Source organism: Cuculus canorus, chromosome 1 (assembly GCF_017976375.1).
Source record: "Cuculus canorus isolate bCucCan1 chromosome 1, bCucCan1.pri, whole genome shotgun sequence".
NCBI lineage: Eukaryota > Metazoa > Chordata > Aves > Cuculiformes > Cuculidae > Cuculus > Cuculus canorus.
Genome location: NC_071401.1, coordinates 206,160,857 through 206,175,397, shown reverse-complemented (window position 1 = coordinate 206,175,397; position 14,541 = coordinate 206,160,857). Strand labels below are relative to the sequence as shown.

The 14,541-nt window shown below is 45.2% G+C and overlaps 1 protein-coding gene across 1 annotated transcript in view; it reads right to left on the bottom strand.

The window, feature by feature from the left end:
* EXOC4 (exocyst complex component 4) overlaps nucleotides 1-13,486 on the bottom strand; it is a 479,192-nt gene extending 465,706 nt beyond the window's left edge. Inside the window, exon 1 of the mRNA XM_054084687.1 lies at nucleotides 13,391-13,486. Coding sequence (XP_053940662.1) covers nucleotides 13,391-13,476 — 86 coding nt within the window. The 5' untranslated portion in view covers nucleotides 13,477-13,486. The remainder of the gene's footprint in view (nucleotides 1-13,390) is intronic.
* Nucleotides 13,487-14,541: the final 1,055 nt, after the last annotated feature.

Here is a 14,541-nt window from a genome sequence, read left to right as displayed (position 1 = left end):
TGAATGTTTTCTCAGTAAAGCTAAAGAGGGAAGATTTAGATTAGAGATTAGGAAAAATTGTTTTCCTGTGAGGGTGGGAAGGCACTGGCACAGGTTGCCCAGGGAAGGTGCAGACGCCCCATCCCTGGAGGTGTTCAAGGCCAGGTTGGATGGGGCTTTGAGCAACTTGATCCAGTGGGAGGTGTCCCTCACCATGGCAGCGGCATTGGAACTGGATGAACTTAAGGTCCCTATGTGAGCTAGAGTGATATTTCCCACTGAAATCAATGGGAGTTTGGCTACAAACAATATCTAATTAGATAACTTACCCACTTTTGCATCTAACTGGGCCTTGAGCAGCCTCGTCTAGCGGGAGGTGTCCCTGCCCATGGCACGGGGGTTCTAACTGGATGATCTTTTACGGTCCCTTCCAACCCAAATCATTCTATGATTTATTATTTTCACAGCTTAGCTGATGGTGCTTAGGAAATTCTGGATTTGAGGAAATTAATCAAAACATTCTGTAGAAAGACAATTCCCTTCTTGGAGACAATGAGGTGCTGGGAAGAAGGCACTCAAAAATTGCACCACACAAGTCAACAAGCATGGGAAATGGGGTAAATCACTGTAAAATGGCTGTAAAATTACCAAGGATATTCCCTGAAATCCACAGGCCAGCACACTCCATCCTCATCAGGAAGGATACGAGGTACCCAACCCCCCCGACAACTGGATCTCCATTGTGCAAACAAAGAAATTACTCATACCTCCACTACATGAAACAGTAGAACCAAGTCCCTTCAAAAAAAACCACACAAAGTAAACAGAGCATTATAAAACATTTTCCTCCTCTATTTACATCCCATTAATCTTTCATGCTACTTACACAGTTGGTTGGAGCATTTTCAACAGACGCTGATGATCTTTTTATCATTGAGTACTTGCAGATGCATGTAGGAGAGCTGCTGGGAGAAGGCTGAGCCGCCTCTAGCCACCTCAATGAATATCATCAGGGAAGTCTTTATTTTGCTAAATTAACCAACCCTTAATCAAATTTTACCTCACCAATACAAATGATGCAGGTATCAGTTTATTTCTGAAGCAAAGATGGGGCTGCAAGCATTTAAGATGACAACATAAACAGGAGTCGCGCTCCTTCAGATGTCTCCAATCCTGCACAAAGGCAAAATCCTAAGTACACCAGTTTTCCACCTTGGAAAGGGGATGCACACAGACCCACGAGATACCAGTTATGCTGCCAGGCATAACTGACAAGGGACTTAACGACCATCCTGCTGTGCAAGAACCTCTCCAGGTCTATCTCCATGTAGAGGAGACCACAGGGATGAACCTTTTCTTGTAACTAACTTCAGATCCAAAATAACAACACAGCTCTTACACGAATTACAACATTTCCAGGAGAAAACCCAAGTCCTTAGGATCAGTATTTTAATATCTGCAAGAGCAGAAGCTGAACAATGCTCCTCAAACCGGCCACCTGGGTAACTAAAAGATAAGGAGCATTTAAGGAGTCACTGGTCACCCTGTGCTGTGAACCCATCCTTGATATCACACCGCATTAGAACAATGTTCCTGCACAAATCAGCAAGAGGCTTTGGAAATTCCATTATTAACTGGAAGGTTTCAAGACTGCACTGGAATGAAGAGCTGTTGGAGGCAATGTCTGTGAATGAGCTCAAACCAGAGAACTTGTAATAACTTATTAACAAACCTGACTATTTCCACTTCCTAGTGTTGTAAGGGCAGGCTACATTCCTGCTCTGCACAGTGCATTGTCTAAAGCTAAAATATGAGCTGAAAAATAAAGATATTTGAGCTTTTGGTGAACAATCATCCCCCTGTACTCGGCGCTGGTGAGGCTGCACCTCAATTCCTATGTTCAGTTTTGAGCCCTTTACTACAAGAAGAACACTGAGTTGCTGGAGCACATCCAGAGAGGGGCAACGGAGCTGGGGAAGGGTCTGGAGCACAGGAATTATAAGGAATGACTGAGGGACTTGGGATTGTTTAGCATGGAGAAAAGGAGGCTGAGAGACTTCATTGCTCTCTACAACTACCTGAAAGAAGGTTGTAGTGAGGTGGGTGTTGGTCTCTTCTCCCAAGTGACAAGCAATAGGACAAAAGGAAATGACTTCAAGTTGCACCAGGGGAGGTTTAGACTAGATATTAAGGAAAAAAATCTTTACACAAAGAGTGGTGAAGCACTGGAAGAGGCTGCCCAGGAAAGTGGTGGAATCCCCAACCTTGGAGGTGTTCAAAAAGCCTGTAGAAGTAGCACTTGGAGACAGTTTAGTAGGCACAGTGGTGTTGGGACGACGGTTGGTCTTTTCTTTTCCATCCTTAATGATTCTATGATTACGTATTGTCCTTTCATATCTGGCTGTGATTCACATATGCATCCTCACCTATTGCTGCTGCAACCAAGCATCCATAACAATCTTCAACTCAACACTTATAAAATGTGTGCATATTTGACAAAAGTGCCTCAAGATCATCTCAGGGAAATTTACAGTTTAAAGCCAAACTCTGCCACATACAATTTATTTTCGATGATTTTCTGAGCTACTTGTCTCATAGAAGAACCACTATCTTTATAACACTGGAACACACCATTAGCAATAAAGTGGTTTTAAGAGACCATTACAGTACATACAGATCAGAATATTTCGACTTTATTTCTTGTAGCAGCGATTTCCCAAATGTAACGACTACAGCAACAGCTAAATATCAGTCTTTTTCACTTTGCATCACGAACTGGGATATCAGCTCTATTGCTTCAGAGAGAAAGAGAAGACTAAATGCCAGGTCATTAGTAAGAATCCATCTAACAAAGTTCACTGCAAATGTAATGAAAATAATGGCCAAAAAGCATTAAAAAGAATCCTACTAGTGAAAAATAAAATATGTTCGAGGGGTTTAGCCTGTAATTTCAACTTCTGCAGACATGAAAGTAGGAAAGGCACAATATCTCGCCTTACTTTTAGTTTTCCTTGACATCTGTCATGTGTTTGCCTGTGTGAAAGCTGAGCACAAAGATTTCAATAAGGTCTTACAGAGTCACCACTAAAGTTTGTTTTCTCCCAATTAAACCAGCTATTAAAGGCCAGTTTTAAAAAATAGCAACCTTTAATTGGAAAGAAAAATGCCTAACAATAAATAAAAGGCAGACATGTTCACCAATTAAAAATCTGACAAGATCTCTCAAAAAAATAGCATTTGCTAAATGCCAGGTTTCTTGTTTCAGAGTACAAAAGCTTCTGCAACCAGCTACCAACAAAACAAAAGGTTAAGAAAAATCAATATACAAACACGTGTTTGTCCTCTGAAAGATAAAAAAAAACATTCCCCAAGTTGTCCAGCAGATGAGCAGAATTTTCTCCATTCTTTGCCCTATTTTTTAAAAAAGGCATTGCCAAAGCCCATGTGATCAGCATTAGACTTTCATAAAAAGACTTCCTGGCCTCCAGTGACAACATTTTGACCTTACAAAGTACCTTTGATTAAAGGAACTTGAAGAAACTTTCTGATATGTGAAGGAATTAGCACGCTGTTAAAGTGGGCGTGCCGAGGCATGGGTGCAAGCACCGTGCTTTTGACAATCCAGCAGAAGCGTGGACACAGAAGCTGTGAAGCCCTGATGCTCAATACCCTACTTCAGAAGCCATAATCCCAGGAGCTATGGGACTGCAGCAAACAGCGGTCATTCCTTCCCAGCAATGTGCGGACAAGATCTGTTGGAGTAAGTCCAGAGGAGGCCACAAAGATGATCCAAGGGCACTCCCCATATGAGGGCAGGCTCAGAGCGTTGGGCTTGTTCAGCCTGGAGAACAGAAGGCTCCAGGGAGACCTTATAGCAGCTTTCCAGTACTTGAAGGGGTCTACAGGAAAGCTGGTACGGGGCTCTTTACCAAGGAGTGCAGGGACAGGACAAGGAGTCATGGTTTTAAGCTGAAAGAGGGGAGATTTAGACAAGATATTCGGAAGAAATGTTTTCCTTTTAGTGTAGTGAGGCACTGGTAATGGCTGCCCAAAGAAGTCGTGGATGCCCCATCCCTGGAGATGTTCAAGGCCAGGTTGGATGAGGCTTTGAGTAACCTGATCCAGTGGAAGGTTTCCCTGCAGGGAAGTTGGAACTGGATGACCTTTGAAGTCCCTTCCAACCCAAACCGCACAATGATTCTGTGATATTTAAGATACTCTCATTTCTCCTAAAAGCACAGGGAGAAGAACGGGTCCTCTGAACCACAGGAGATGTGGGGATTTTAGTAGCAGACTTTGCAAAGATTCATTAAGAAGTAAAGAGAGTTTAGGAAGCTTGAAGATGCATTGTTACAAATGAACCTACCCTCCAACTCCTTCACTTCTCATTCAGGAGAAAAATGAGGGAAGATGTGCCCAAGAACTCAGGGTAACTCAGCAGCAGCACTGCTGAGGGTATCATTATACTACCTTATAACTCAGCTCTTCTGGCTCTTTTTCTGTGGATCAGTCCTGTCCTGGGGCTGTACTGTGCATTATCCACTCCTGATGGCACCCCCACAGGCAGTACAGACACGGCACCAGGTACCAGGCCACCCACCAAAGACAGTTTTTAACATCCCTCATGGCTCCTGTAACGCTGGTCAGGAAACTCAACTGCAGCACAATGGTATAAAGCATGCGGGTTGCAAGAGAGGTTTTACGATGGTCAACAATCTGCACTGCTGTTGTCATGGTTTAGCCCCAGCCTGGCCAATTTCAGAGGCTAAAACTGAGCAGTTGGTCTCCCAATTCCCTTCTCCTCCTTACTCCGAGGCAAAGGGGAAAGGAAAATGAGAGCAAAAGACTTGCAGGTTGGAAAGCTAAAACTATAGCTGTAATGAAATAACAGTAAAGAAAATTTAAAAATATATACAAATACATGAAATCACGCTCCCACCCCTCAATGACTATGTCACCACAGACGCTGCAGAGCAGAAACAAGGGAAAGGGTCCAAGGCAGGAGGGAGCTGAGCTCAGGAAGTGGATTCAGGAATGCACGAATCCAAGATCAGGAGCAAACAGACAGACAAGGTCCACACTGGACACAGTCCATCAAAGAAGAGAGCAATATCCTCCTGATCACTCAGTTTTATGCCAAGTATGATGTGTATAGGATAGAATTCTCTGTTGGTCAGTCTCGGGTCACTCATCCTGTCTGCTCCTTCCTGCAGTTGTGACCTTTCTTGCCACTTTGACTTATGGCTCTACTACCTCAAGGACGGCCTGGGGTACTGTAGGAATAAGTGTAAACATTGGCTTTTCTGCATACCAGTGCTTCGTGTTATCACTGCTAGAGAGAAACTCTGTCTGAATAACATGCAGTTAACTTGCAGAAAATGCAGTTACTTAGAAAAGATTGACCTGAAGGCAGAAAATTGATTCTACTTTAGCTCAAACCAGAAGATATGTATAAGTTTGGGAACTACTGAGATACCACCAGAATCTCACCACGAGACCCAAACTGGGCAGTTTGCTATGCAGACACAAGCCTGCCTGTTTGAGTCAGGGCAGCACAGGCATCAGAGATCTGCACCACATGGCTCAGGAGCCAGAAACTGCCTCACTGAGCCAGACAGCCTTAAGCCTTAGCAGGGTGATCTTCACCCAATCGATCCCAGTTCAGCTCAAACACCAGAATGTTATTTTCAGTTTGCACCCTACTGAGCAAAACATCTCCTTCTGCTCAGGAAACAAATTCTTCCAAGCACTTGAAGCTGCCTTTATTCTCTATTCTTAGCAACAAGCAGAAAAACAAGGTGAATTCGAACAGTAAACAAATCCTCCTACAGGAAGCAACTCCCAAGTACAAATGTGTTCCCCAACACAACAGGAAAAACTGACACTTCAACAGGGACAGAGAAGAGATCAGAAGCAGGGTGGACTTCCCTGTTGCATCTTCCTTCATCTCAGAGTTCTCTGCATTCAGAGCTGCTGAAAAGCAACACCGTAAAAAATAGGGATGACCTCAAACTTCCAAACAATACCAAGACTGCAATGAATAACACCAAAGAAACCTACATCTACGTAATTTATGCAATTAACTGTCCTGGAGCAGCAGCACCCTGATTTTTAGATTGGAGCTCCAGCTTCCATAAAATACCATTTCTCACTCGATTTCTGTTGCTATCACATGTTACACTTTGTCAAGGATGTGGCCCCAAATACTCTCTCTGAAATTGAGACACCTTTTCTCCTGGGAAGTCCAATGAAGTAAGTAAAAGAATCCCTAAATTTAGTATCAAAGGCAAGTAAATCATTCAGTCTCTTGCAAAAGAGAGCTACCAAGCTTGAGTAAATATAAAAAATTACCCTTTCATTAATAAAATAATTGATATTTATAAAAGCCTTTTCAGCTCCACATTTCAAAGCAACAGGAAACGGATTTTGCAGATCTAAACAATGTTTCTTTTTGAAAGATTTAACCATCTTTTCTATAATCAAGGTCAATACCATTAATACTTGAAGAAGCTCCTCTGGTTTTATTTCTTTACAGTAGAAGAATGCAGTCAAAGTTGAGCTACTTGTCGTACGCTGTCTCCATTTACTGACCTTTCACATGGCAACAAGAGAAAAATAAATGGCCTTCTAAATAAACAGGGAAAGGCAAGTGGAAAGCCACAGGGATCAACAGAAGACTATGCAAAAATGTTTTGACAATAAAGGTATCAAGAAAAGAATCCTTTGATACACTTTATAGAATGGTTTGGGTTGGAAGGGAACTTAAATATCATCCCGTTCCAACCCCCCTGCCACAGGCAGGGACAACTCCCACTAGGTCAGGCTGCTCAAGGCCCATCCAACCTGGCCTTGAACACCTCCAGAAAGGGGGTATCCACAACTTCCCTGGGCAACCTCTGCCAGTGCCTCACCACCCTCATCAGGAAGAATTTCTTCCTTATGTCTAGTCTAAATCCTCCCCATTCCAATTCAAAGCCACTCCCCCTCATCCGTTAACTCCAGGCCTTTGTGAACAGTCCCTCCCAGCTTTCTCGGTAGCCCCTTCAACTACTAGAAGGTCACTATAAGGTCTCATCAGAGCCTTCTCTTCTCCAGGCTGAATAACCCCAACTCTCTCAGCCTGTCCTCATAGCAGAGGTGCTCCAGCCCTCAGATCATCTTCACGGCCTCCTTCTGACCCATTCCAACCGTTCCATATCCTTATGCTGGGGATTCTAGGACTGGATATGAGACTACAGGTGGGTTCTCAGGACAGCAGAGCAGAGGGGCAGAATTCCCTTCGCCTCCTTGCTGGCCACACTTGTTTCGATACAGCCCAGGATAAGGTTGACCTTCTGGGCTGCAAATGCACATTTCAAACCAATACCCTACTGTTAGGATGTGTATTATTTTTCTGAAGCTGAGTAAAGATACATTTAGCCTTCCCAGGTCTAGATTTGTTTGCAACAGTATTTTCTGAGCATAAAAAAAAAAAAATCGAAAATCTTCACCTGCTGCTTCGCAAGTTCATCCTCATCTGAACTGCTATACAAAAACAACACACAGAAGAAAGTGATTTAAATTCCTTTCCACGCTGTTTGCTTTCTGTACTTGGCTAACCCTAAGGAACATGAATGCTATTACCACAAAACTTTTTCCTTCCTTTGCAATCAGTTCTACTTTCGAGTTTTCATGGTCCGGCTCAACACGACACTTCAAGCTCTGCAAAGAATCTCTGCAGCCAAACTGAGTTCTAATTAAATCTTGGAGGTTTAGTTATCAGGTTGTTCTATTGAATAATTTCAATTTCATAAAGTCGATAAGCTCAATGTTGTGTCTGAACTCTGGACCTAAAGTACCCAAGATGATTAGACAAACATAATCTCTTATTTGGAGAACAGTGACATCAACTTACTCTCATTTTACATTATAACTGAAATAACAAGTCCAGCTTTATTAAAAGAGCGATACAAAGGCAGACTCTTAAAATATCTTTTGAAATCATAGGAAATGTGGAAAAACATAAGGACGCTTACTGCAGGAATTGCCACAGCAGTCCATGCACTTACATTATTCATTCTTCCACCATCCACAGATTGCTGTACTTCCTCAATTAAGGTTGTCAAGGTACAACTCACCATGTTTCCCTCTCCAACTTATTCAAACTAGACACTAAGCACAACATACTTTAAATCCACACTATCTATCCTAGGGTTGTTCAGCCTGGATTAAAAAAAAAAGGGTCTGGGGAGATCTCATAGCAGCCTTCCAGTACACAAACGGGGCTACAGGAAAGCTGGGGAAGGACTTTTTACAAGGGCCTGGAGTGATAGGATGAGGGAGAATGGCTATAAACTGGAAGTGGGAGGATTTAGACTAGACATTAGGAAGAAATTCTTCCTGATGAGGGTGGTGAGGCCCTGGCACAGGTTGCCCAGGGAAGCTGCGGATGCCCCATCCCTGGAAGACTTCGAGACCAGGTTGGATGAGGCTTCAAACAACCTGATCCAGTGGGAGGTGTCCAGGTGGATGATCTTTAAGGTCCCTTCCAACCCAAACCATTCTATGATTCTATGATCCTATGATCCTTACTGCAAATATTAGATGTGAGTACACAGTAAAAATCACAGAATCGTAGAACGGTTTGGGTTGGAAGCTCATCCAGTTCCAGCTCCCCTGCCATGGGCACGAACACTCCCCACCAGATCAGGTTGCTCAAAGCCTCATCCAACCTAAAAACTCAAGATCCAGGTGAGAAGCCTGATTTTTTTCAGGTTTTCACAACTACTCATGTATTTGTTATGCAAACAATCCATATGAACTCTTGAATAATTGCACCAGTGAATGTTTGCAGGTCTGGATATAAAATGCATAGGAATATCACCTATCTTAATAGTCACATATTTGGTTATTAGCATCCCATCCCTTTCTCTTTCCACTTTTATTATATAAAAATAAAATCTCAAAGTACACTGCTACCACTGTCACACTTCCTGTTTATACCAGCACTTGCCAGTGTATATTTTCCTCCTTCAGCAGACATATCTACATGTAACCGCAACCCAAACAACTCTGGGTTTAGAACAGTTTCTTTTACAGGACTTCATAGAATCATTAAGGCCGGAAAAGACCTCTAAAATCATCCAGCCCAACCATGAGCCCAACTCTACCATGCCTACTACATCCTCAAGTGCCAAGCTTTTTGAACACTTCCAGGGATGGAGACACCACCACTTCCCTGGGCAGACTCTTGCAACGCTTCACCACTCTTTCAGGTAAAGAAATACCCAGTCTAAACCTCTCCTGGCACAACTTGAGGCCACTTCCTCTCATCCTACCACTTTTTACTTTGGAGAAGAGATCAACTACCACCTGGCTACAATCTCCTTTCAGACAGTTGTAGACAGCAATGAGGTCTCCCCTCAGGCTCCTTTTCTCCAGACTAAACAATCCCAAGTCACTCAGTCACTTCTAATAACCCCTGTGCTCCAGACCCTCCCCCAGTTCTGTTGCCCTTCCCTGGACTCGCTGCAGCCCCTCAACGTCTCTCTTGGAGTGAGGGCCCCAAATCCAAACCCAGGATTCGAGTTGTGGTGTCACCAGCATTAGTACAAACTAATGAACCACAAATAGAAGAAAATGAGAAGGCACTACACTAAACGCCTGATTCGTTGTTCAGTGTGGTTCTTTGTTACCAATTCCCACGCAATTCAGAAATAAGTCACAACCCTGGAAAGGCTGAGCAGTTCCGTGAGCCAGCTGCTTGATTTGGAGTCCCCATCTACCTCAAGTTTTGCAAGATCTGAAAGACTGGTTTTCATAATAATGAAAAGGAACAGAATTTTGTCCTAAACATCATCCTTTATAGGCAATTGTAAAATCATAACATGTCCTAGATAGAGATTAATCGCTACAATAACTTCACTGAAGTAACAGAATGACTGTAGTTACTTGCAAAGACACTGAAGTAGGAATCAAGGTTTGAAAGTCCACTACAACTCACAGTATCATATCAGTGTGACTGCTCGCTGCCCACACCCACCAGAAACAGTTAAAACCTTCAGTGTGGGAAATCAGCAGCCCACTCAGTGGTTATAAGCAGCACAAAAGAGATTCAGGAGTTTGAAGAAGCACAAAAGGATACCAGTGAAGAGAATCCAGCTCATTGCTTAGCTCTCAGAGTCATCCTCCAGCAAAGAAGAGGAGAGGGCAGGAATAAGGGCAGACAAAAATCAATAGTCTAAACATGCTTACACACAATTGCTTTCTTTCCATCCCCTGCATGATGGTTAAACTCAGAAGAAGCAGCATTTTTCCCACTATCTCATCCTGAAACAGGATGGAGTCTGCAGACAGGAGCTTCTTTCTCCTACAGCTTTTCCAACCAAGCAGATTTGACTCAGTGCTGTTGTAGGTTTGGGGATGGGGGTCAGTTATGAATGCTACAGCAATAAGATGGTGCCTTGACCCTCCCCCTGTGACACAAAGCTGGTGCTTACTGCAAAACCAAAAGAAGTGCTGCCTGCTTCTTCTGAGTCATCATGGGCAGCAGGGCAAAGGAAGGGATTCTCCCCCTCTACTCCTCTCTCCTGAGATCCCACCTGGAGTCCTGTGCCCAGTTCTGGAATCCTCAGCAGAAGGATATGAACTATTGGAACAGGTCCAGAGGAGGGCTACTGATATAAGAAGTAGTTACTATTACAAAAAGTGGAATATTTTTCATTTAAGCAAAAGTGGAGTTAAGTTTCATCTAAGTAATTGTATTTTCTGAAAGTTAAGCAGAAAGTCCCTCTGACAGCATGCTTCCTCTCAAACAGTTTTTCTAGACAGTGTTCACTCTTTGGAGATGTTAACGAATCATGTCAAGTATGATCTGTGCTGATGAGATGTCTCTTCTCCTGTAATCACCTCTGTTTGGAGTCTTTCTATCTCAAATGCAAGGTCAGGCAAACAAACCACTACTAATTTTTCAGTTCTGAACAATTTCCATGTGCCTATTAAATCTTCCAGAACGTCTACTCCTTTCTTCAAGTCTGGTGTCCATCTACTGAAACCAGACTAACTAAGACTAAGGGTCTAACTAATGGCTGCAGAGGAGGCCATGAAGATGATCCAAGGGCTGAAGCACCCCTGCTATGAGGACCGGCTGAAAGAGCTGGGGTTTTTCAGCCTGAAGAAGAGAAGGCTCCAGGGAGATCTTAGAGCAGCTTCCAGTACCTCAGTGGGACTGTAGGAAGAGGCTCTTTATCACTGAGTGCAGGAATAGGATGAGGGCAAATGACTTGAAACGGGGAGGGGGAAGACTTAGATTAAACATTGGGAAGAAACTCTTCACAATGAGAGTCATGAGGAGGAGCTCTTTATCAGTGAGTGCAGGGATAGGATCAGGGGGAATGGTTTAAAGCTGAAAGATGGAAAATTTAGACAAGATGTGTCTTTGCAAGTAACTACAGTCATTCTGTTACTTCAGAGAAGTTACTGTAGCAATTATTCTCTATCTAGGACATGTTATGATTTTATAATCGCCTCAATAATAGTAAAAAGGAACAGAATTTTGTCCTAAACCTACCTGTGAGAAGTCCTAAACCTACCCAGAGAAGTTGTGGATGTTACCTCCCCAGAGGCATCCAAGACCAGCCTGGATGGGGCTTTGAGCAGTATCTAAAGGGGCTACAGGAAAGCTGTGGAGCCACTCTTTATCAAGGAGTGCAGGGATAGGATGAGGAGGAAGGGTTTAAAGCCAAAAGAGGGGAGGTTTAGATGAGATATTACACAGAACAGACAGTGGCACGGGTTGTACATGAAAGTTGGTGTTCAAGGCCAGGTTGGATGCAGCTTAGAGCAACTTGATCCAGTGCAAGGCCTCCCATGGCACGAGGTGGAACTGGATGATCTTTAATCTCCTTTCCAACAGAAACCGCTCTATGATTCTACAATCAACCACCACTGCCTCTCAGAGGAAGGCAAACACCACCACCACTGCCTCCCCAGCTCTGCTAGAGCCCTGCGAGCATAGAATCATGGAATTGTTTAGGTTGGAAGGAACCTTAAAGATCATCTAGTTCCAACTGGACACAATACTTCAGGTGAGGGCTCACAAGAGAGGAACAGAGGGGCACAATCAATTCCCTCGACCTGCTGGCCACACTTCTTTTGATGCAGTTCAGAATATGGTTGGGCTTTTGGGCTGTGAGCGCACATTGCCGGCTCACGTCAAGCTTCTCACTGACCAGCAGCCCACGTCCTTCTCTGCAAGGCTGCTCTCAATCGCGTCATTCCCCATCCTGTACAGAAATCGGGGACTGCCCCGACCCAGGTGTAGGACCTTGCACTTGGCCGCGTTGAACCTCATGAGGATCACACAGCCCCACTTCTCCAGCCTGTCCAAGTCCCTCTGAATGACATTCTGTCCTTCCACTGTAGCAACTGCACCGCTCAGCTTGGTGTCATCTGCAAACTTGCTGAGGGTGCCCTCATATCATTGATGAAGATATTAAACAGCACTGGTCCCAGTATGGACACCTGAGGGACACCATTTGTCACAGATCTCCACCTGGACTTTGAGCCATTGACCATTACTTTCTGAATACAACCATTCAACCAGTTTCTTATCCATCGAACTTTCCACTCATACAATCCATCTGTCTCCAATTTAGAGAGAAGGATGATGAGGTGACTAAGAGCTACCCTGCAGAAAAGTACTTGAGGCTGCATTAAAAAAAGCATAGCCACCAGGTCGAGGGAGGTGACTGCCCCTCTATTCCTGTCTTGTGAGATCTCACCTGGAGTCCTGTGTCCAGTTCTGGAATCCTCAAATTAAGGAGGAGACGGAACTGCTGGAACAGGTCCAGAGGAGGCTACAAACATGATCAGAAGGGCTGGAACACCTCCCATACAAGGACAGGCTGAGAGAGTTGGGCTTGTTCAGCCTAGAGAAGGCTCACAGGAGACCTTATAGCGACCTTCTAGTCCCTGGAAGGGGCTACAAGAAAACTGAAGAGGAACTATTCATAAACGCTTGTGGTGACAGGACGAGAGGGAACCGGTATATACTGGAGAGGGGCAGATTTAGGCTTGATATACGGAAGAATTTCTTCACTATGCGAGTGGTGAGACACTGGCACAGGCTGCCCAGAGAAGTTATGGCTGCCCCATCCCTGGAGGTGTTCAAGGCTAGGTTGGATGGGGCCTTGGGCAGCGTGATCTAGTGGGAGGTGACCCTGCCCATGGCAGGACGTTGGAACTGGATGGTCTTTAAGGTCCCTTCCAACACAAACCATTCTACGATTCTAAGGATGTTGTGGGGGGACCTTGTCAAAGGCTTTCCAGAAGTCCAGAAGGATCACACGCCAGCCCCCGCCCCTGGGTCCCCCCAGGGTTACCCGCACTCAGGGGCGGGACAACAGGCAGCGGGGGCCGCGCCAGCCCCTACCTGATGACAGAGATGAGCAGCCCCGAGGGGTCCTTGCTCTTGCTCATGGTGCTCCGGTACCGCCCGGCCGCCTCGCCCGCCGCCATCTTGTACTCCCCCCCCCTCACACACGCGCCCCCAAGCGCCCCGCGGCCACGGGCGGCAGCCAATCAGAAGGTAGGAGGCGGGCATTAGGGGGAGAGCTAGCCAATAGAAAGCCAAGATGGCAAATCACGTGGGAGGGGGCGCGGCGCCGCGGTGTACGCTGGGAGTTGTAGTTTTTTTGTGTCGGGGCTGTGAGTAGACAGCAGCGCGCAGTCTAATATAGAATCGCAGAATGCTTTGGGTTGGAAGGGACCGTAAAGATCATCCAGTTCCAACATCCTGGCATGGGCAGGGACACTTCCCACCAGACCACACTGCTTAAGGGCCTTTGGATTTGTTTGGGGTTTGATTGGTGCTCCCAGGGAATGCGTGGTAGTTGTGACAAGATGCATAGAATGCTTTGAGACAGAAGGAAACTTAAAGATCATCCAGGTCCGAACCCCCTGCCATGGGCAGGGACACTTTGAGCTACACCAGGACGCTCAAGGCCCCAACCAGCCTGGCCTTGAACACCTCCAGGGATGGGGCAGCCACAGCTTCTCTGCGCAATCTTGGCGACAACCTCACCACTCTCACAGGAAAATATTTCTTCTTCATGTCTAGTCTGAATCTTCCTCTGTCCAATTTAAAGGCCCATCCTGTCACTCCAGGCCCTTCTTAAAAGTCCCTCCTCAGCTTTCCTGTAGCCCCTTCAGGTACTGGAAGGTCGCTATAAGGTGTCTTCAGAGCCTTCTCTTCTCCAAACTGAGCAACCCCAACTCTCTCAGCCTGTCCTCATCTGCTTCAGCCCTCTGATCAATCTTGCAGCCCTCCTCTAGACCCGCTCCAACAGCTCCATTTCCTTATGTTGAGGATTCCAGAACTGGACACAGTACTCCAGATGAGGTCTCACAAGAGAGGAATAGAGGGGCAGAATCCCCTCCCTCACCCTGCTGGCCACGCTGCTTTGGATGCAGCCCAGGACAGAGTCGGACTTCTGGGCTGTGAGCACATGTTGTCAGCTTGTGTCATGCTTTTCATCAATTAGCACCCCAAAGTCCTTCTCCGCAGGGCTGCTCTCAATCACA